The sequence below is a fragment of the Adiantum capillus-veneris genome, chromosome 6 (genome assembly GCF_014529385.1).
Source record: "Adiantum capillus-veneris isolate H3 chromosome 6, ASM1452938v2, whole genome shotgun sequence".
Lineage (NCBI taxonomy): Eukaryota > Viridiplantae > Streptophyta > Polypodiopsida > Polypodiales > Pteridaceae > Adiantum > Adiantum capillus-veneris.
In genome coordinates, this window is record NC_140936.1 from 102,830,139 (window position 1) to 102,852,558 (window position 22,420).

Consider the following 22,420-nt stretch of genomic DNA (forward strand, 5'->3'; position numbering starts at 1 on the left):
CTAAGCTTTGTAAAGAGGTCTGTGAGTGGTGGTTGAAGGGAATGCTAATAAAGGCAGCTGTGCAGTGTGCTGTTGAGAAGGTACATGATCTGCTAGACGAGGATCTAGCTTTACATGGATGGGAGGGTGAGTCAGATGTGTTAGGTCTGTTTGGTGCAAGTGATGGTACAAGCCGGTCTTTGGATGGTGAGCACGAGAGTGCTCTATTTGGTGTTCTTGGAGGTACTTGGTTGCCAATGGATAGTTTATCAAGGAGTGCTTGGATTGGTAGAAGAATGTTGATGGCAGTTTGGCTATGCAGTTGGGTGTGTGCCTTGGTGTGGCACTATGCAAGGGTGTTGCAGGTGGATGGAAAAGACCAATGCAAAGTGTTCGACCCAGGTGGGTGATTACAGGGAAAGCAGGGGGTTGGGCAACCCGCATGAGCAAAGACCGCGGGTAGCAGGTGACAGTTTTGTACATATGTTAGGTGTTTTGCAGTGTACAGTGAGTTTGTTTGTGGGGTGTTTTTTAAGTGCAATAAGGCCATATGTGGTTGAACATAAATGTTCAACGAGGGGGTGGGCAATGATGGTGCAGCTAAAGTTGGTCCAAGCTAGGAGATGGTCAATGCCAGGCAGAGGCAGCATGTGAGTGCAGTGCAGAAGGCTAGGGCAGGTACCAAAGCCCTAGGCAGCCCAAGGATAGCGGAGGTGTATGCTCGAAGTGGTTTTTCAGGCCAAAGGTGTGCTGCAAAGAGCCAAGCAGGTGGGTGGCCTTTTGTGTCCGAGATGTGGGTTTTATGTGCTAGAATGTGGTCTTCAGTGTGCTTTCCAAGCCGGTCTAGACGGCTTGTCAAACGGAGCCCTGGTGCTCAAGATATTGTAGTTTAAAGAAAGAGTGTGTTGCAGATCCCTGACGGACAGGGCAGCTAGGGACAGGCGGCCCGGGCTCGTGTCAGCGGATACATGTGTAGAGCTGAGCGTGCCCGTCTTCTCGGATTGCAAATCGGAGCTCTGGATAGCAAGATATGATCAGGTGAAGATTTTCCAGGGGCCGGGTCCGAGCCCACCTGACCGCATTGGAAGATGTGTCATCTGGCAGTTTTGTGGCTTCGCCAAGGTTCTCAGTGGAAGTGTTCATCAGGTCGAGCTAGCACGAATCGACTGCACGTCAATCGGATGCTCGATCGGTCAGATACAACGAGATGAAGTTGGGAGCATTTGGGTGGTGAACAGTTGCAGATGTTTTTTTTTTTTTGTTGTTGTTTTGGAGGCCTTAGTTCGAGGGCGCCAAGGGATCGAAATGCATAGACGACAAGTGTAGACGGGGCCGGGAATGTGGAGTTTCAAGGGATTTCTTCTGCTTGGTAATCGGGTCCGAGAGCAACAAAGGGAAGCCGGTAGATGAGGGCCAAAAGGGGTTGTAAATATTTTGTTTGAAGATTTTTGGTAGGCAAAAGGGGCCATGAGACCCATGGCTGACACGTGGTGCCCAGGGAAATCCCATATGCAGAATGGCGACCGGAAGTCCCTCACTACATATAGTGGGCTGTAAGGCCTTCAAGGAGCATGAGAAGGAGAGGAAAGGTCTCTGCTTGGTGGCTATGGCGCAGGGGGCAGGCGGCGCCAGTGGCGCTGCGCAGGCGGACACTGCCTGGTTTTGGTGGCGGTTGACGGAGCGGGGTGTCGACGCGGTGGCGCGCGCCCATCTGTGGACAGTTGACTGTGATGACGTGTCGCACCCGACTTAGGGGTGGTCCCGCGGCCCCAAGATTTTAAAGCAGGAGAGAAGGGGCAATAGCGACATCGCTATAGCCTCCCCCTCTCGAGTAAGAGGAAGGTCCCGCGAGGGTTGAGTATAGAGAGAGGAAAGACCATCCGGGGAAAGTAAAAAGGACAAACCAAGGCAGAGGTCATCCGGGCAAGCAAAAGTTGAAGGAGGGCCAAGTGAATAGAGCAAGGGCAAGGTAAGGCTAGACCAAAGTGGCAAAAGAGGAGTCGGTTAGGGAGGATAAGACAAAGTCAAGGCATAAAGGGCAGTGCAAGATTGAGGCCATAGGGTAAAAGATAAAAAATAAAAAAATAAAAAAATAAAAAGCCTAGGGGCAATAGCTACGTCGCTAATGCCCCCCCCCCCCTCAAGAGCAAAAGAGAGAAAGAGAGCAGATGGAGAAAGGCGGTGCCCCCTTCCCAAGAGATACCAAAAAAAGGTGCCACATGGACCAATCAAATGGCAATTTCCCAAATTGAACCCCCCACCCTATAAAAGTAAAAAATGAATCAAATTGGGGGCTTTTTTCTTGGCCTTTTGAGGTGCCGTTTGAAGCCTGCAAAGTGGAGCTTTTGGATAGAGGAGTGTGCCTGTCAAGCCCTTTGCATTTTTCTTGTGTAAATGGCCATGGTGATGGCAGTGTGAGTTTATACAGGTGTTTTGTGGAGTGCAATCGAGTCGTCATTGCCTCGCCTTGCTGTTGTTTCTCCTTCCTCCCTTCTCTTTCTCCTGCTTTCATGGTTCTCCTCGGTGCCGGCTGTGTGGAAGTGTGTGCCCCCCCGGACCGGTGGTGTTTTGAGTGAGTGAGATTGAGTGGCTGTGTGCGTGTGTAAGGGTGGAGACAGGCCGTGGCAACATGTGTGCGTCGTGTGGTGGTTTTGTGGAGTGTGTGAGCAGTGGCAATCGAGCAGGCGGTGGTCTGCTAGTGTGAGTTGTGTGTTTGATGGTGTTTTCCGAGAGGATAGGGGTGTTGTGAATGCCCTGAGCTATAGAGAGGCCCTTGTGTTTGTGCCGGGCGTGTTTCCCCATTCCCCCTCTCCAACGTCTCTGGTGTCGTATGTCTCTTCTCTCTCTATCTCTGAGTCTCATACACTTGCACGCACAGTGTCCATCCACTTTGTCTGTGATCATAGCACTTTCCATTAAGAACGGAAGGCTCTCCCTTCCCTAAGAACTAAAAGGAACCTTGAGCATAGTTCGTAGCACTCATCTTGAGCAAAGCGCAAACAATCATTCCGCTGCACCTAACATTGGTATCAGAGCTTTGGCTGTGTTCTGTATCACTCTAGGAAAGAACCACAAGAACCACAAGAATTTTTTTTCTTGTTGAGGTCGCACGAACCCAAGTTCGCTTGGGCGTGTCGATTCCTAATCGTGTTTTGTTGAAGAGTGACAGGAATCCCAAGAAAGAAGGGCTTGTCTAGCCTCCCCTTGTGTCTCTTTTCACCGATTGAGAGCGGACCGTGCACTTAGCAGCCGGCCAATCGACTAGAGGTGGGAAAATGCAACCTTGGTGTGAGCGCAAGGCCGCCAAGGGGTGCGCCCGCGGAAAGGAGTAGAACTCGGGTGAAGAGAAGATCCTTCTCAAACGCGGTTTGCAAGTGAAAGTAAACCTCAAGAACCTCAAGATTCTCAAGAACCCAAGAACCTCAAGAACCCAAGTTCCTCGTGAACTTAAGAACCCAGAAGAACCACAATTGCAGAATGGTCATCACTCGAAGCGGAATGGATACTTCGCTTGGAGGTGATGAGCATGAGAGAGGTGAAGAAGAATTTTCCCCACCAGGAGATTTTTCTGACCCTTCCCATCTATGACAAGGATTGCACTAACTCCTGTGGAGGCTTTCGACAAGAGGATGACGGTGAGGAAGTTAGAAAGAAAGACCTACGAAGAAGAAATGGAAGCCATAAATCGTGACTACAAAGAAGACATGGCAGCCATAGAGCGTAGTACGATTTGGCAGAAAAAGAAAGTCAAGCAAGATTTGATCGCGAGAACAAAGCAATAATGCAAGAGATGTTGCGACTCTTTTCTCAGCCTCAGGCACAGATGCAAGAGATTCAGGAAAAGGAGACTCTCTCAGTCTCTTCTTCTCCAAAGCATGATACACAGGATTTGCATGATTGTGTGAAGCATGATGATGATTTGAATGATATTGACAAGCATAATGATTTGGATGACAATGACAAGCATGATGATTTGCATGATCAAATGTGATTTCTCACAAGCATGATGAGTTGCATGAAGATGATATGATTGTTCACAAGGATGATGTGTTAGTGGATGCTTTTTCTAGCGAAGGTAACCTCGTTGTAGATTCGATCAATCACGAAGAATCGATCTTGGCTTTCAAGTCGAGGTTCACAGATCCTCCACAAGAAGATTCGATAGATCCCGAAGAAGCGATCTTGGCTCTCGAGCCTAGGTCCAAAGAACCCTCACAGGAAGTATTATGTGTTCGCATGATTGATACGTCCACATTGTAGGAGTGTTTCATTCGTGATCGTTTCCTGTATTTTAGTCAGCATCTTTATGTGATCCCTTTTCCTAGGCATGACCTATTGTATGTTGAGCACGTTTCTCTCATGAATGAACACGAATGTATGCGGATTGTTCATGAAAAGCTGAAAAGTATGTATGTAAGGAAGTCACATTCCATGTCTCTTCCTTGGCATGACACAGTTGTAGAAAGAGCACATGAAAGTATGAGCACCAAGCATGGGTATTTCCATTGTGAATTGCCACAATTGATTGCTTTAGATCATCAGAGAAAGATTCGATCTCATTGTTTGCATGTGTTTGATCAACGGGTTGTCACTCCGTCTCTATGTTCATCTCCATTGCATACACAGTCTTTAGCGAAGACAAGATTTTTTCCACTCACTTTACATGGAATGGGTATGTTCATGTTTTTGTGTTGGAAGTGGTTTCAGGAATTTTCAGCCATGGAGATTCTTGAAGATGAAAGAAGCAGGATACTCGACGAAGTTGAAGCATCGAAGAAGCCACAGTAGACTTTGTGTCGCTTTCGGCGCGGCCCAAAGAAGCAAGCCTTGTAGATCTTTATGAAGTTCAAATATCGCACGACTCACACATCAGAGTGGGCCGGCGAAGAGTCCCTTCCAGGATTCCGGATGCTTTTGGCGATCTCCCTCGATGCCATATAGTTCGGTACCAGTGCCTCACTTATAAAAGGAGGGGATGTCACGTAACACATCCAGCCCTATGTGTCCGTGGACAAGCTACAACATGATCAGGGTTCAGTCAGTCCAGTCAGTCTAGATTTAGAAGCGATCTGGCACTTTTGTGAGTCTATTCGTAGACTGTGCATGCCCAGTCACTTAGCATAGATGTATATCCTTTGGTTGCACACAGGATGATCATCAGAATTCCCATCAGAATCCATTAGAATTAGTTAGGGGAATTTTCCAGTGCATTTAGCCTATTTTCCCTATTTTTGGTATTTTTTACTTATTAATCTTAAGTGACTTTCCAACAAAAGTAGGTAGGGCAATTTTGCTAAGTTAATATATAAGCAAACCCAAGTTAGCACTTTCTGGGAGAAGAGGCAGAAGGAGCACATGCTCAACAGGCATCTTCTCAGCAAGAACCCGCAGTACCCTCAGCACCCGCGAGCCTTGGCAACCTCCCTCCCCATGTTACGGGGACTCTCGGGACACTCAAGATGAACACCTTCACCAAGAGGCCAAGGGCCCGCAACTTAGAGCTCACATGTTGGGAGGTTCGCATCCACTGACTTGAGTCCCTTGGGTGGCTCGTTGATGGGCTTGTCCAGAAAACGGCCCGAGATCACGTCTTGCTTGACGCGCGCGGGAGCCTTGGTGCACCGCGCGGAGTTGAAGTTTAGTTGAGTGCTGAAGCGTCTTTAGGTTCAAGTTGAGCAAACGAGGCTATTCGGGCCTTGAGCGCATATCTGAGAGGTCACTCTGGAACTTTCTCAGGCCACTTTGGGCTATCTTGGAAAATTGCCCATTTACCCGGACCGCCTCAGGTCGGGGTAGGCTGAACCTGCCAGCAGCCCGTCGGTTGAGAACGAGGAGCGCCACGGGCGCGCGTGCATGAATGTGCATGGCTGATCTCGAAGAGGAAGCCGAGGTCTCCGCGTGGAGCACGTAAACGTCCAAATCGGACATACCGTCTGCGTGTAGCGCCAAGCCGACGCTCGCCGAAATAAACCGACTACGAATCTGCCGCAGCCTTCGTCTGCGAACGAGGAGCGCCTCGGGTGTGCGTTCGTGAATGTGCATATATGAGCTTGTAGAGGAAGTCAAGACCTCCGCGTGGAGTACTTGAACGTTCAAAACGGAACACCTGTCCGCATGAGGTGCCTTGCCGACGCTCGCCGAAGAGACCCGTTGGCTACTAGCCGACGGCCCCGAAACTGGGTCATGGAGTCCCCATGCGTGGCGGACTCCCCCGATTACCTCCACGTGATGAAGTGGAGGGGGACACTCCCGTTACCGGGCGCTCTGAAACCCCCGCACGCGTCCGTAGTACCTAGACGGTGTGGTGAGGAGAAAACATAGGTCAGGACTATGTCCCATCGTCCGTCGTCCCCAACCGGGTCCATCGCGCGTCCCTGCGGCCCGTGCGACGGCTAGCCGAGATCGGGTGGTCACCGTCCCACCGTCACCCCGGGAGCTTCGAATCAACCGGAGCCCAACATACACCCCCCCCTTAGAGAACTCTCGTCCCGAGAGTAGCATTGCTAGGGTTGGAATTTCCCTGGTTAATGCTTTGGAGGGTGTAGAGCTACGTGCGTCTACGAAATCCAAAATGGGCTGTATGAGCGGTCTTATTGATGAGGCAGTGTCTATCTCAAATAGCCGTGCTTGCTGAATGCAGAAAAAGATGTGGGTAGCAAGTCCGCTTGGCACTTTTGATGGGGCTTGAATGATAGATGTATGTACATTGAGGGGCATAGAACAAGTAGCTGTGATGATTCATGCCGAGGAACCTGTCTATTCCAGATATTTTACCTGTAGCTGCAGTGACGATGCAGCTCTCGTCTTTTAGTGTGAGAACCAAGTTGCATTGATCTCCACTGCTTCTTGGAAGTTGATTTGTTTGACTTTGTGTTGATTCCTTCCTGGATTGCGACGAAGGTCCACTTCGCGTTAAGCTGAGTTGATTACATGGTGCAACTCCCAAGCACCGAAAAGGATTTGCTCGCTTCGCGTTCCATGGAGAGTAAGGTACTCTGCTGAAGCGAATCCTTAGGCTTGATTACCGAGGTCCCGGTCCTCCTGAAGATTTGGCCTTTGGATTTTCCTTCTTGAAGCACTTACTGAGTGCTCATTGTAGACCTGGATGTCTTGATATGAGCTTACCTGCTCGTTGAAGTAAGGTACGTTGCAGAAGGTACCTTTTAGGCTTATTGAGCACCCGTCCGTCCCTTGACCAAAAGATGAAGCCTATCTGATAACTTCCTTGGCATACAAACCAAGGTTTTCCTGAGACTGTCGGAGGGACAATCCCATTGATACCTTGAAGCTTTGGCATACTTCAGGTTTCGATTGAACCTGAAAGTTCGGATGTGAGTCTCGCAAACTTGAGGGCAAGACTTGAAGTAGGTAACTCGTAGAGAAGAAGATTGGCCAATCCGCTTCTGTTCCTCGTTATCTGCTTGAAGCTTGTCGCTTGAGTTGAGCGTGAGTGCTCACATATATCTGTTTAGATCTGGAAGAACTTCGACTTGTTCTTAACAAACCTGCCTTCGTTGGTCGACGAAAACAAACCTGAGAATCACTCATCTTGGGTCTTCGTGTTTTCCCTTGCTTAGATCCTTTGCGATCTTGATAAAGGGTTGAAGTTTGGTTGGAAGAAAGAGGGTTGATGGTGGGGCTCATCCTCTTGAGCCCGATGTGGTCGCACCACATTCCTTTTCTTGTGTGCCCTTTGAGGCTCCATCTTGAGCCGAATGTTTGGGCTTTGAGTGCAAGTGTACCTGTTGAGGCTCCTGTCTGAGCCGAATGTAGGTGTACTCTTCGTGGTACCTGTATGGCTCCTTGTGAGCCTGATGTAGGCATATTTGCTGTTTTTTTCCCTTGGAGGGGCTCCTGTCTGAGCCCGGATGTAGGTGTCTTTGCTTGAGGGTCTATGTCACCGTCGGGGTGGACATAGCCTTGATTGCCTTCTTCTGCTGAAGATGTGCCCACTCTGATTGGGTTGATGTTGGCTTGTGTGTATGAGCAGTGCTATCTCGTAGACCGTCACTGCGGGAGGCATCACTCAACCTCCGGCCTTCTTGAGAGGGGGCCTTCCTCATGTGGCTCTTGCGTTGAGCCGTCTTTGTGGGGGGCTATCCCCGAATCTGTGTGCTAAGGAAAAAAGATGCATGGCCCGCCTGCTTGCAGGCCTCCAGCTTCGCTGTGGTGCTCGGTCCACCACTTCTAGGTCATCTCGCTTCGAGGGTTAGGTTGTGCTCGGTCCACCTCTTTACGGTCATCCGGCTTAGCTGTTGGGGTTGGTGCTCGGTCTATCCACTGCGGGTACCCGGCTTCGCTGGTCTGGTTGGTGCTCGGTCCACCCGAGTCAAAATTGGGTCCCCGGCTTTGCTGATGCTAACTGACTCTCATATAGCCTGATGGTCTGCAGGCACATGTCCTGCTTGTGAAGATCCTGTCTTTGTGTGTTGTTGGGGCTCTCATGGTAGCCTGATATTCGGCAGGCACTAGTCCTGCTTTTGAAGTTCACGTCGCTGCTTTGAGGCTCTAGCTGTAGCCTGATAGTCCGTAGGCACTGGGTCTTTCTTTTGATGATCTGTTTGTTTGTTGCTGCTTGCGTCTTGGTTGAGTTGGGGTGTTTTGCCTCGAGGGGGCTCAACCACTCTCGGGTGTTTTGCTGAAGGCCCGGGCTCAACCGCTGATGATTGGGGCTAGGATTCGGTCATCTTGCCTTCACCTGCTGATTGAATTCTCCTCAAGAGGTACTCTCGACCTCACGCTGATATAGCGCGGCTCTTTCCCTGCCGGCTTGTCTTTGCCTATGATGAGGAGGGCCTTCCTTGGCTCCTACCTCGCTGCTGCTGTGCTACTGAATGGAGGGGGCTGTCTAGCCTGACCTCGGGAGAGTCCCACTGGACTACATGCTGGGTTGACATCTCGTTGTCCCCTCACGGTGAAGAAGCCTTGGCTCTACTCCTTTGCTTTGACTGCGTCGAAGCAGGCCTTGGTCATCTTAGGATAAACTCTGGCTGGTGGCTGGCTGCTTTGTGTTGTCTTACGTCAAGTCACCGCGTCTCTGAACTGCGCCCAACACAACCCAGGAGATATTTAGAAGGATGAGCAACCCCGTCCCATCCCGGGTGCTTTGTAGCTCGCGGCTTCGTTGTGTCCTTTGTAGTTGATACATTTTGTGGTAGCATCCTTGTACCTATGCCTACTTCCTCTGAAGTGGTCTCAATCCAGTCCTTAGGTTCCCGCCCCAAAGCTGCATGAGGGTGGAGTATTCCTAACAGGCCCTCCATCCACGGTGCTATTTGTTCCGATTTCTCACGGGGGCTTGCCCAGGTGATTCTGGTGAGACCTACACTTAGCTCCGCTGCTATGACGGCTAGGTTCCCAGGCCTTGGCCGCTAAACTGCTTTGCTTTTCTTTCCACCTGTGATTTCTTGAGCTGGAGATGCCGTCCAAGCTTGATTGCTATTCGGGCTCAAAGCCCTTGTAGACAAGTGCACTTTCCGTCGATGTTCATGTCAAGGATCACACTCCCTGTACGTCTTCATTCCTTGTACCCTTTTGCTCGGTGATGTTGGGTTTGCATGTTTTGAACGAGGGACAGCCTGTCACGCTGCCCGTGACCCTGCCACAGGGGTCTATGTGCATATGCTGCATTCTGAAGTTGAGCCACTGCCATTGTGACTCTGAGCCTGTGCCACGTAGGCTTGAAGTGCCAATGCTAAGTCACCTCGCCGTCCTTGTTGATAGGTGAGGTTGTATCTGAATGAGTCGGTCCCTTACCTTGGGCCGCTATGCCAAGCCTTACCAATACCAGGTTGAAGCTCAATGGTTGATAGCCACGATTGACTCCGGGTCCGCTTACCTCTTCACAAGGTGCTTGTCAACTCCTGACGAGCCTGACTGATAAGAAATTGCATATCTTGAGGGCGATCCAAATGGAGGCCGATTGTAGGTGATTGCTGAAGGGGTACACTTAGCATTGTGTCCCCGCGGCTGCCCAATGACTGGCCGCTGCTTTGTTCTTGATAGCTGCTTGTTGAGCATGGAGGGTCTCTTCACCTAGAGTCCCCGCCGAAGAAAATTTGGAGCCGACGTATCCTGACGACTCGAATACCCCTGATGGGCATGTCTTCTGTGTATTCCTTGAGCCACGGTTGGGCATCTACCGCCGGGCTTCCCACATTCCATGGAGTCGCTTTACTTTGTAACCGCGGTCACATTTCTGGTGACCCAGTGCGTTTGCATCGTTGGCTCGCACATCTGTGATCATCTTGGCAGTAGATTTTGCGTACTTTGCTTTTGTTGTCTCCGATGGAGATCGCGGGTTTAGCTCTGATACCAAGTGTTACGGGGACTCCCGGAACACTCAAGATGAACACCTTCACCAAGAGGCCAAGGGCCCGCAACTTAGAGCTCACATGCTGGGAGGCTCTCATCCACTGACTTGAGTCCCTTGGGTGGCTCGTTGATGGGCTCGTCCAGAAAATGGCCCGAGATCACGTCTTGCTTGACGCGCGTGGGAGCCTTGGTGGCACCGCGCGGAGTTGAAGTTTAGTTGAGTGCGGAAGCGTCTTTAGGTTCAAGTTGAGCGAACGAGGCTATTGGGGCCTTGAGCGCATATCTGAGAGGTCACTCTGGAACTCTCTCGGGCCACTTTGGGCTATCTTGGAAAATTGCCGAAATGGGCCCCGGACCGCCTCGGGTCGGGGTGGGCTGAACCTGCCAGCAGCCCGTCGGTTGAGAACGAGGAGCGCCACGGGCGCGCGTTCATGAATGTGCATGGCTGATCTCGAAGAGGAAGGCGAGGTCTCCGCGTGGAGCACCTAAACGTCCAAATCCGACATACCGTCCGCGCGTAGCGCCAAGCCGACGCTCGCCGAAATAAACCGACTACGAATCTGCCGCAGCCTTCGTCTGCGAACGAGGAGCGCCTCGGGCGTGCGTCCATGAATGTGCATAGATGAGCTTGTAGAGGAAGTCAAGACCTCCGCGTGGACTACTTGAACGTCCAAAACGGATCACTTGTCCGCATGAGGCGCCTTGCCGACGCTCGCCGAAGAGACCCGGCGGCTACGAGCCGACGGCCCCGAAACTGGGTCATGGAGTCCCCGTGCGTGGTGGACTTCCCCGATTACCTCCATGTGATGAAGTGGAGGGGGACACTCCCGTTACCGGGCGCTCTCAAACCCCCGCACGCGTCCGTAGTACCTAGACGGTGTGGTGAGGAGAAAACATAGGTCAGGACTATGTCCCATCGTCCGTCGTACCCAACCGGGTCCATCGCGCATCCCCGCGGCCCGTGCCACGGCTAGCCGAGATCGGGTGGTCACCGTCACCCCGGGAGCTCCGAATCAACCGGAGCCCAACACCCTAAGCCTAGCGTTTTCAGATTCCCTTCATCGCCAGACACTTGCCACCCCTGGCGTTTTCCAGATTGGCTTCATCGCCATAGATACAATCAGCCCTAGCGTTTTCACAATCGCTAGCACTTCCACAGCCTGGCGTTTTCAGCCTCCCCATCATCGCCAGCTTTTCCTCAGCCCTAGCGTTTCCAAGGCAGCCCAGCGTTTTGGCTTTCAGCCATAAATGCAGCAGAGGAACAGCGTTTGCAGCCCTATTGGACAGCAGCAGATTCAGCCCTAGTTGGTTGTAGAAGACCCCCATTTTCAGCCCTCGAAAACGCAGCCAAAACAGTCATTTTCAGCCACCAAAACAGTCCCGAAATTCAGCAGATAGAAGACCACAGATTTCAGCCCTAAAGTCGTCGTCGTCATCACCATCGTCGTCATCGGTGTTGGGTCCAAGCCCTTGTTGGTCAGCCCGTGGGAAATCCTCTCGTAGGCAGCGTAACCGTGAAACGTGTTTCAGCAGGCCTGAAACGCGAAACGGGTGAAACGGCCGAAACGTTTCACCTGCAAGGTGAAACGCTTGGAGTGAAAAATTGCCTTTAGAGAATTTAGCCATTAAATAGTTATTTATTTATTATGTATATGCTATTTCAAGGTTAACATAGCATGTGTCTCTACTCACTGCACTGTGAACACCTATTTTGTTGATACATAACTCTATATATACACAAAATTTTCGTTTCGGTCAGACGTTTCACTGAAGCCTTAGCCTAGGGTGAAAAGTTTCGCGGTGAAACGCCACGTTTCGGGTCTGAAACGTTTCACGGTTACGTTGCTCATAGGCATGCAATAGAGATCTAGTTAAAGTCAAGTTTGCATGGCAAATTGCCTTACATATGTAAGTTTTTAGAAAGAACAAATTAATCACAAAAAGCGTGTTCTGTGTTTTTTTTGTTGTGTATCGAGTCTCTCTCTCTCCTCTCTCTTTCTCGCTTCTGCTCCACACCAGCCTCCACGCCATGGCAACCCTTCGACTGCATCCACCATAGCCGCTCCAACCCCAACAACTGGTATCAGAGCTTCACGCTCGCGTAGGAGGTTGAAACGAAATTCTATCTATCACATAGCCTTCCTTGTCTGTTGCCATATCCGCAGAGAAGAAGACAAAGAAGCGCACGCTGCTCCCCTAGGCGTCTGCAAGATGGCATATCAAAACGCAGTCAAATCTGCAGTAGAGCGCCTCATCGTCTTCCTCCTCCTTGGTGGCTACTTGGTGCAAACACAGCATCTTAGAACGCTGTGCATGAGGTGATCATTGCTAAGGTGCAGGTGGGAATCATCGGCAACATCAGCACTATGTGGGGATTGTTCCCAGGTAGACAACAAGTGACGAGCATCACAGTTGACAGCACATCTCAAAATACAGTCAGTAAGCGCCAGTTTTGTGCATATCAAAACGTTCCTGTTTTTGTGTGGTGCCAAGGAGGCGGCGAGCTATCAATCGAAAGCATCCTTTAACACTGCTGGCTGCAACAAAGGCAAGCCCAAGTGGTTTCGCAGGCAGGAGCTCAACCTGTAGAGCATCTCAAAACTCTGTTTACACAGAGAGCTACTCGCGTTGTTGCAGAAAGCTTGCCAACCATCAGAAACTACAGGTCGTTATTTTTAACAAAAAATAAAGTGTTAATTAAAACCTTCTATTAAAGCACGGGTTCCCACCCGATCGGCTCGGTGTTCTGGTGATCATTGAAAAAGAGCATTTTTTTTGGCAATATAAGCATCATCTCACAGATTCGGACGTATTTTGGAAGTGAAAGCATCTTGTGGCACTGTCATCGGCTCGACGACGGTAATTATGATTGATAAAAGTAATGCCGGAAAAGAGCAACAAGGCTCATCCAACACCATAGCTCACGTGATAAGCAAGTCACTTATGATAGGTGTAGACCTACAGTTGCAATACATGCGGTGCATAGGCATGTTCCAAGTGCCAAGCAAGCTTTACGACATGTTCGAACACATCGACAATTACCAGAACGAAGAAGAATCTCCTTCGAGACTACAGTACAAGTTTTCAAAACTATTTTTTGTCACTTTTGGTGTCATAGAGCTGTCCTCTTTTGTCTATCATCAAAACCATCATAAACTTTCCAATCAAATCCTCTTTTTACTTCATCATATGTCAGTCATGCCATGATAACAAAACTTTGTATGGGTTATAGACACTGCCACCACACAGATAAGTGGTAAGACCTCCCAATTTTTGTCAGTTCTCAGCCTGTTTTTACCGCTTCTCATGAGGTTACTGGGTACACCATAAACCCAAGGTTTGGCAGTGAACCAAAAACTCCATTTTTGGTAGCTAACTTTTTTGACTTACACCCTATCTGTTCAAGGGGGGTTACAGACATAGCGCCAGGTTATGGATAAACCAGAAATCCTTGGTTGTGAGAAAACCTAATACTCACAGTTGACGAGTACACCAAAAACTCGAGGTATCATGAGTTTCTTGTCCAGTTCGGGCTTGAGAGGGGGATTGTTGGGTCCAAGCCCTTGTCGGTCAGCCCGTGGGAAAGCCTCTCATAGGCATGCAATAGAGATCCAGTTAAAGTCAAGTTTGCATGGCAAATTGCCTTATATATGTAAGTTTTTAGAAAGAACAAATTAATCACAAAAAGCGTGTTCTGTGTTTTTTTTGTTGTGTATCGAGTCTCTCTCTCTCTCCTCTCTCTTTCTCGCTTCTGCTCCACACCATCCTCCACGCCATGGCAACCCTTCGACTGCATCCACCATAGCCGCTCCAACCCCAACAATCGGCATAGTCCCAAGTTGCATCAGTCCATTGCATCCCCATTGTACCACTTTGTGCAATCATAAGTAGACCACTCTCGCCGACGAGTGGGGCCTTCGGAGGAGGGTTTTACAACGTCTCTGGTGTCGTATCTCTCTTCTCTCTCTATCTCTCAGTCTCATACACTTGCACGCACAGTGTTCATCCACTTTGTCTGTGATCATAGCACTTTCCATTAAGAACGGAAGGCTCTCCCTTCCCTAAGAACTAAAAGGAACCTTGAGCACAGTTCGGAGCACTCATCTTGAGCAAAGCGCAAACAATCATTCCGCTGCAGCTTACATGACACTACGATGGTGTGTGACAGTTAGGTATGGTCATAGTGAGTCTCATTTCCTCCTCATTTCCCCATCATTGTGCATCTTTTCTCTATTCATGTTTGAAGGCTTGTGCCTCAGCATTTGTGCTCTTCTATGCTCTTTCTTGGGTTGCATACACTAAGCAAGATTTGTGATGGGAATGGGATCGAGCTAGCTAGGGTGGATGAAAGAGAAACATGCTGCACACAAGTAAGTGTGTGTTGGCTAGATTATCACTCAAGCGAATCAGGTTCCAAGATCAATTAACTTGGACTTATAAACACGATCTTGAGTATTTGCTAAGCCATCACAAGCCTGCCACAAACAAGGGAGATGTAATGCAAAATGGAATGGTTTATTCATTCATGACATGAGCTTTAAGTAGCTCTATAGTCTTGCACCACTACATGTGGGATAATTACACCTTTCCTCTGTACTCTAGGACAAAGCTCACCTTACAATCCTCCCCTTGAGGTTTGGACTAGGAAGAAACTGGAGAAACTGACATCTTTGGCACACTCCAATCTAGGAGCAAAAAAGAACATCTCCAATCCAAGATGCAAACTATCTCTAATCCAAGAGATACTCAACACCTCCCCTCAAAAAGTTGTATAAAACGGAGATCAAGCTAGTCCAAGCTATCTCCAAACAAATACAACTGAAGGGAAAAGGCAAACAAAAGTTAGAGAACGTCGTTGTGGACTAGAAGGCTATTGCTGCCTGTGTCGAAATGCCTCCGAAGCTGAACTGTTGATAGTGACGATGCCAATCGTTTGTTGAGTGAGGGTGTTGATTCCCGCTGGCTATACGCTGGTCTGCACAACTGCTTTTGCTGGGTGCAGCTCGGTGACTAGTGGTGTTGAGATTTGAGATGTGAAGAAATAGATTTGATGAACGATATGCTGCGCATTCAACATTTTTAGCGAGGCAGATTTGGTTGATGCCAAATTGAACTCCAGCGCTACTGTGTAGGCAGAGCAACACGTGCAACATGATGATGTGGCAACATGATAATGTTGCAGATAAGTGTTGTCGATTTTATTGTTGATGGCGCTCCTCAGCAGGGAGCCCGATTGCAGGTCAAACCAAAGCTACAAATGGGCACCGAAATGAGGGCATTGCATTTATGTCGTTGTCAGCTCAAACTCGTGGGCTGAAGATATGGGTGTACGGGAAGCAATAAAAAGCCGCTGACGAACCTCCTTTTGATTTTTCAATTCTATTGTGTGTGTTGCCTCCTTTCAGGTCCGCCAGTGGACGGCTATTGGCCAAGTCGGTGTCCTCCTTTAGAAAAATCCTCCCTTTGACCCTTAAAAAAGGGTTTCTTCATGCGTGATCAAAAGCTAGTAGAGTATTCTCACCAAAAAAGGTTACGAGCATTGAATGCTCCCAGGCACACACACAATATTGGGCTTCTGCTGCTGCAGTAATTCCAGAGAGTGAGGGTGTGCAAGAGAGCAAAATTAATCAAGATCTAGAATAGGCAAATGAAGTGCTATTTTAGCATGGGTAGGCTTGACGGGAAGCTTTGAATGGGGCTACACACACACACCAATGGAAAATGCTAATTTTGCTAAAATGAGGAGCAACTATTGAATGCAAATGTAACTTCCTAATGGCAAGTTAATGAACTCTAATGCTAATGAAGCTTCCAATTAGCTAGTGAGTAGTGACCCAAGAGTCTTTAACTCAAGAACATGCTCATGCTAGCCAATGGAATACTAATTAGGCATGCGATATGCAATAGAAGAGAAAACCTAATAGGTCTAGCTAATGATGATTAAGGAATACTAATCATACTACGCAAATGCATAATAACGAACCTAGCTAGCATACCCGAGCTCTGATACCACTTGATGGGAACGGGATGGAGCTAGCTAGGGAGGATGAAAGAGAAACATGCTGCACACACGTGAGTGTGTATTGGCTAGATTACCACTCAAACGAATTAGGTTCCAAGATCAATTAACTTGGACTCATAAACACGATCTTGAGTATTTGCTAAGCCATCACAAGCTCACCACAAACAAGGGAGATGTAATGCAAAATGGAACGGTTCATTCATTCATGAAATGAGCTTTAAGTAGCTCTATAGCCTTGCACCACTACATGTGGGATAATTCCACCTTTCCTCTGTACTCTAGGACAACACCTTACAATTTGGTTCCATAGCGGAGCTTTATGGTAGGATCCTTACGAGCTCCTATTGAGCCCACACAGACATTTCCATTGTGATTAGTAAAAACAGAGACTACTTACACAAGGCTAGTAGAGAGAACAAGCGATATGTTTTTGACAACGCAAAAAACAATTGACAGTTCTTGCTGGTTGAGAACTATGAAATAGCGATAAGAGAGAGGGTCTGAGAGGCATAGTGCTAACAAGGCTCACTGAGCAAGATGCATGATTCTTGACAACATAGAAGCAGGGAGGGATTTTGTGAGATCAAGGCTCAGGGGGAAAATGCGTTAGCTTTTTGTGTGTTGACAGGTTTGAACGTCATGCTCTCAGGCTGCTTATTTTTTAATTATGAGCTGTGTTGGTGCATTAGATTGAAAGCTAGACTTTGTTTAGGTGGATACTTGCATTTTAGTAGGACTGTTAGCTGACAGCAAGTTTGGGCATGTTGTTAATTTTATCTGGTCATTATCAACTTTTCAGATGTACATTACCAAAGCTGGAGATTTTGAATTTTGAGGTGGCTCCAGTTGTGGACCTTTCAGTTGTAGCCAATGAACAAGAATGTGTTGTAGAAATGCTATCATGCAAGGTGAGGGCTAACATGGAAAGACTTCTTATCCTTTTGATGTTTGTATTGTAAAGCAAGGAGCATGTTGATAGCATGTCATGGACATGGACAACACGGTCAACAATTTTTTTGTGCTTTCGGAGAAGATAAGATAGGAGACAATAAGCATCTTGTAGAAGACGACTCATCAAGGAGTTTCTTGTTCTGAGGTCACTTGAGGGGAGATTTCCAGATCCAATGTCTTGATCTTGACTTGTTTCGTTCTGTTTATTAGTGTTGTTGCTTTGTTAAGACCTAGGCCTTGTTATGGATTGCCACAATCTAGGTGTCACAGCCTAGTCTAGTATTGATGTGTCACACTGAGATTGTAATTGAGGCCTTGTTCCATTGGTTTTCTCCCAGAAAGGGCTTCTGAGTGCAGTCACGGGGAGAGACCTTTTGCTTAAGAAGGCTTGATTCTTTTTATTGTAATCATGCCAGCATGCTGCAGAACGACCTAGAATCTAAGTTTTGAGTGCAATTGGTTGACATCTTGTAGAAGAAACAGCTGCTTTGCTTGAACTTGTTTACGAGCACTTGCATTTCTTGGTACTCGCATTAGTTCTAGATTGTGTAAATCTTGTAGATCATCTGCTTCTTTAGAAGCAGCCTACTTTATCTCTAAATCCATAGAATCTGAGCTTTCATGTTTAATGGCTTCTGCAAAAGCATCCCAACTAGCATCATATTCCTCATAAACCTCATAAATTGTTTCATGCGTATTAGAACTATTTCATACCTGGCGTTTCTGAAACCCCGGGCTACACTTTGTAACACTAAAGTGAAGTGTATTGGAGCAATGAACACACCCTTGAAGGCCAATATCCCTTGCCACAGTGAGCCCACTATCTATAAAGTTCATGAAGTATGTTGGAGGTGAATTCGTGAGGTGGAGAACATGCATTGCTTGGACTCTGAAAATATGATTCTTTAGAATCCGTATTATGGCACAAATGCGGGCTTCGAAGGGCCCACTTAAATATCAACATGGGAAGGCTGCACATATACTCCATCACATGTGTGTTCAAGCCTGCCCATATTGCATAGTGAAGAAACGTACATTTATTACATTTTGATCTACCTTTGGAACTACACATAATTGTTCACAAACATTTCTTTTATGTAAATGTTGCGAAATGCAAACAAAAATTTGAATACATTTTGGACTGTATAGAACTTTACATATCGCAATGATAGTTGGCTGACACTTAGCTAGGTAGTGAACGACATCTTAACTCAAAACCTGTTGATTGAAGTATAAGTAAGATCCATGTGCGGAATGTACAATGATTTATAGACAAGATATACATGTGAGGTAACTTCATCTACTATCATGACTGTTATTGTCATTTCAACAGAGAAACTTCATGTTGTTGATCAATATGGAGATGGTAAACCTTTGAACCTTATTGTCCTTAGCATAAGGTTCCAACCCTTATTGCCCTTACCATATGAAGGTTCTAACTGATAAGAGCATTCAATAGTGTAGCCGACATGGCAAGGTAAAACCCATACACCCAACAAGAGATTTCTAACCAAGAAGCTATTATACCATCAATAATTGCAACATCAACCAAGTTGAATCGCATTAACCTTACAAAACCATCTTTGCTGGTTCTACGACCACATAAGACTCTCATCTGATGCTAGCTAGTCTCATGTGACACCTTCAAATGGAGTGACTCTATCTAAACTCATGGGTCTTATAGCAAAGCCATAAGAGTGAATCAACATTGACTTTATAAGGTGAAGCTATAGGAAACAATATATACATGGTTTCCTCATACTTGTAAGTCAGAAATGTAGGAAACTAAGTACAACTCACTTACAATGCCTATTGGCATCTAAAGCTCCAAGCTATCATGCTGCACACCCATTGAAGTCTAAGACCAAGCATAACAATGACATCTACTCTTTGTTGCGCCAAGCTGATTTGGGCTCAATAGCCTTGATTTACTCACCCACACATCAAAAGGGACTACACAGATTGGGTGGAGCATACTAGACATATTAATGAAACAAAAATCTACAATAGCATGATAGTTGGATTGTTGAAGGCTCATTATGCTAGGAAGGCCCTTGGTGACTAACCATCTAGATGTCAATGGGAGATGCAACTCAAACAGGTAACACATACAACAACGTGATAGATGGATTGTTTTAAGGCTAATGTATCTAAGAAGGCTCTTGTCATACTCACTCAGATGGAGGAGAGGGAATCACCCGAGATATGATCGCCTACAATAGCTTGGTAGATGCTCGATAGAATTCAAAAATCCTTTTGTATGTTTGATCCAGATGGAGAGAAGACTTGATGCTTTCCATGCAAAGATAAGAGTGTCAACACTTGGATGTTTTGCAAGAACTTCCACTTTGCAACTTCTAATCAGTTGCTCTTCTGCTCTTCTAGGCCTAGTATTTGAAATTTATGGTCTTGTACCTCTGAGTCCATTGGTTGCATGCATCTAATTAAAGTCCACCTTTCCCAAACTATGGCCACCATGAGAAGGTATTAAGGTAAACCTTGTACATGAAGAGTGAGGAGAAGGTTAATTGCTTACATGACGAAAACCTGGAAGGAAGAAATCAAGATTGCATGCCTACAATAGCTTGGTAGATGCTCGATAGAACTCAACAATCCTTTTGTATGTTTGATCTAGATGGAGAAGAGAAAGAATAGTGTAACCACGATCGCTTACGACACGTGTGTATGGACTTGATGCTTTTCATGCAAATAGTAGTGTCATGCGCAAAAGTACACTGAACTCTTTTGCAACAACTTCGGTCAAAAGTTAGTGACGTGGCAAGGCACAGGGGAGTCTGGACTCACTGGACTAGGGGCCTAAACCCTAAAAACAAGGATGTGTAAAATCTACTGACGTGGCACTTGTAGTAGTGAGTGTAAAACGTAGAAGGGCCGTTTGATGTGGGACCCATTTCTTTCTTTATTGCTTCACAAAAGGTACAATAGCCGATGTACTCATCCTTTGCTTCCACATATCGGAATTGTCACAAGCTTGGGCACCCCAAGTCGAGAATTCGGCACGACACACGAGAGAATCACTTTACTTCACAACTTTAAAATCACAATTCAATTTGGTCGACACTGCCGGGTGTAGTTCCGTGCCGAGAGAGATTGGCCCCAAAGACTGGCACCCCTTTCGGTATTTCTTTTATATTAGTTCTTGAGCAAAGTACAACTCCCAAGGGGTCCTCTGCTCTCAGACTCTGCATCCAAATGCCCTTGAAAGGGTCTTTTTATTCTTACAACGGATGCCAAAAGCAAAGCCCCAAAAGCAAATTAACTCGAAAGCAATTGGTCCAAAAGCAATTGGCTCCAAAATCTGCCCCAAAAAGCATTAGCGCAATTTGTGGAAATCCGTACTGCTATCCATACAGTTTCTACCACATCAGCACTCCTGTTCGAGGGTGGTCACGCCACGTCACCATTTTGTGACAGGAATGCCGGAGTGAGCCCCCAAGGCCGTATTTAAAGGCCCTTGACCTAAAAGCACAATACATAAAAAGGTCTACTCCCAAATGCTATAGGGACCAAAAGCTTGCGCCAAATCCCAGTTCCGTGTTTTGCGGCCTGTTCGTATAGGGGCCAAACTTTGAGGCAAGTGCATCATATGGAAACTGAACTCTGCTCCTTCGTGTCGACTGTCCTCTTCTCTCTCTCTCTCTCTCTCTCTCTCTCCAAGTTCTGTTGTTGTAGTTTCTCACGTTGGTGCAGCCAAAGTTGGTGTCTGCAGGGAAGTGCCCTATGCCAAGCTATGGGTGTCAGCAGGTGCAGAACAAAGTGCAGAGGCCAATGTGGAAGACCTGGGCAAGCAGGTGTTAGTGGAAATGTATGCTTGATGTGGTTTTTTAGGCCAAAAGGGCTTCAAAATGGTCCATTTGGGATGACAGGTCAAGGTGCCCGAGATGCTGGTTTGAGGCCCTAGAATGTGCACTCAATTCCAGCATTGTCGAGCTCTTCCTCGTCGATTGGCTCTTCAAGGTCGATTAGCACCACTTGCTTATCATCTTCAATCACGTGCTCTTCAAGCGCGTGCTCCACTGCTGCATCATGCTCCCCTACCATAGGCAAGGCTGCCCTATCCCTTTTGGCAAAACTTTGCACCTGTTGTACCACCAAAGCACATTCCACCGCCACTTTCATCAACATGGCCATTAGCATGGAACTATACATCACCTTTACCTACTCTTCACCTGTAGGCTTGGACTGCTCCACTCCGTCTTCATCAAGCATCACGGCTTGCACTTCACCTTGCTCTTCGCACAAATTCACTGCCTCTCCACTCACATGTAAGAGATCGAACTCATCATACCTGGATTGAGACGACTCAGTCTCCCAACTCGTGTCAGCATCCATAGAGCTACTGTCACTCAGCTCAATCTCTTCCCCTGTCTCGAGCTTGGGAATTTCCTCTAGCTTCACTGCTTCAATCTCCTTTGCAAACCGCACTCTTTGACCTTTACCACACTTCAATGGAGCTTCTACAGCCACACTTGAGCTTGGCAGCACATCCTTTGTCTGATCCGGAACCACTTGCACATCCTCCACAAATGGAGCTGCTCTAGCCGGCATCCTTGGCATAGGAACCACCCTGTCTCTGTAGCCAAAGAACCCTTCGTTCTTCTCGCACATGCACTTCTCTTTGCACCATTCTTGGCTCGATTGCCACCGCATCAACTCGCCTTAGGACCACCACACTTGGCAAACTCCACCTAGCTTTGCACTCTTCAGAATCTTTTTGGTTCGCCCTTTCGCTAGAGCTACCGCTTCTTCATACGACACCGAGCCATCTATTACGACTTTGTCATGTACTTCCTCATGCAAGCAATCCACGAATTTACTCAAATTTAAAAAACCGGCATTCTTTGCAGCAGTTACCTTGATTAGCTTTCCCCAAAGGACCTCGAACGCCCATATGGACGCTTGAAAATCCGCTTCCAAGCTTTGCTTCAAACTGTCCAGCTTTCTCTTTACTTCGTCCAGTTGCGCATCCACAACAAATCTGCTTCGAAAAGCCGCCACTAGGGATTCACAATCTGCCTTTTCTTCATCACGTAGGCCATCAAGCCATAGCCTCGCTTTACCACGAACCAGGAGCGGGAATACCTGTACCGCGTCTTCTTCTCTCGATAGACCGCTCTCTAGCACGAACAACCC

General features: G+C 47.5%; 1 protein-coding gene across 5 annotated transcripts in view; it reads left to right on the forward strand.

The window, feature by feature from the left end:
* The window catches only part of LOC147455998 (DUF1997 family protein, putative (DUF1997)), a 100,975-nt gene that overhangs the window by 69,258 nt on the left and 9,297 nt on the right, over positions 1 to 22,420 (forward strand). For all 5 annotated transcript variants that reach the window (XM_086514594.1, XM_086514593.1, XM_086514592.1 and 2 more), the window contains exon 4: positions 17,115 to 17,223. In XM_086514594.1, the coding sequence (XP_086370720.1) occupies positions 17,115 to 17,223 (109 nt within the window). The remainder of the gene's footprint in view (positions 1 to 17,114; positions 17,224 to 22,420) is intronic.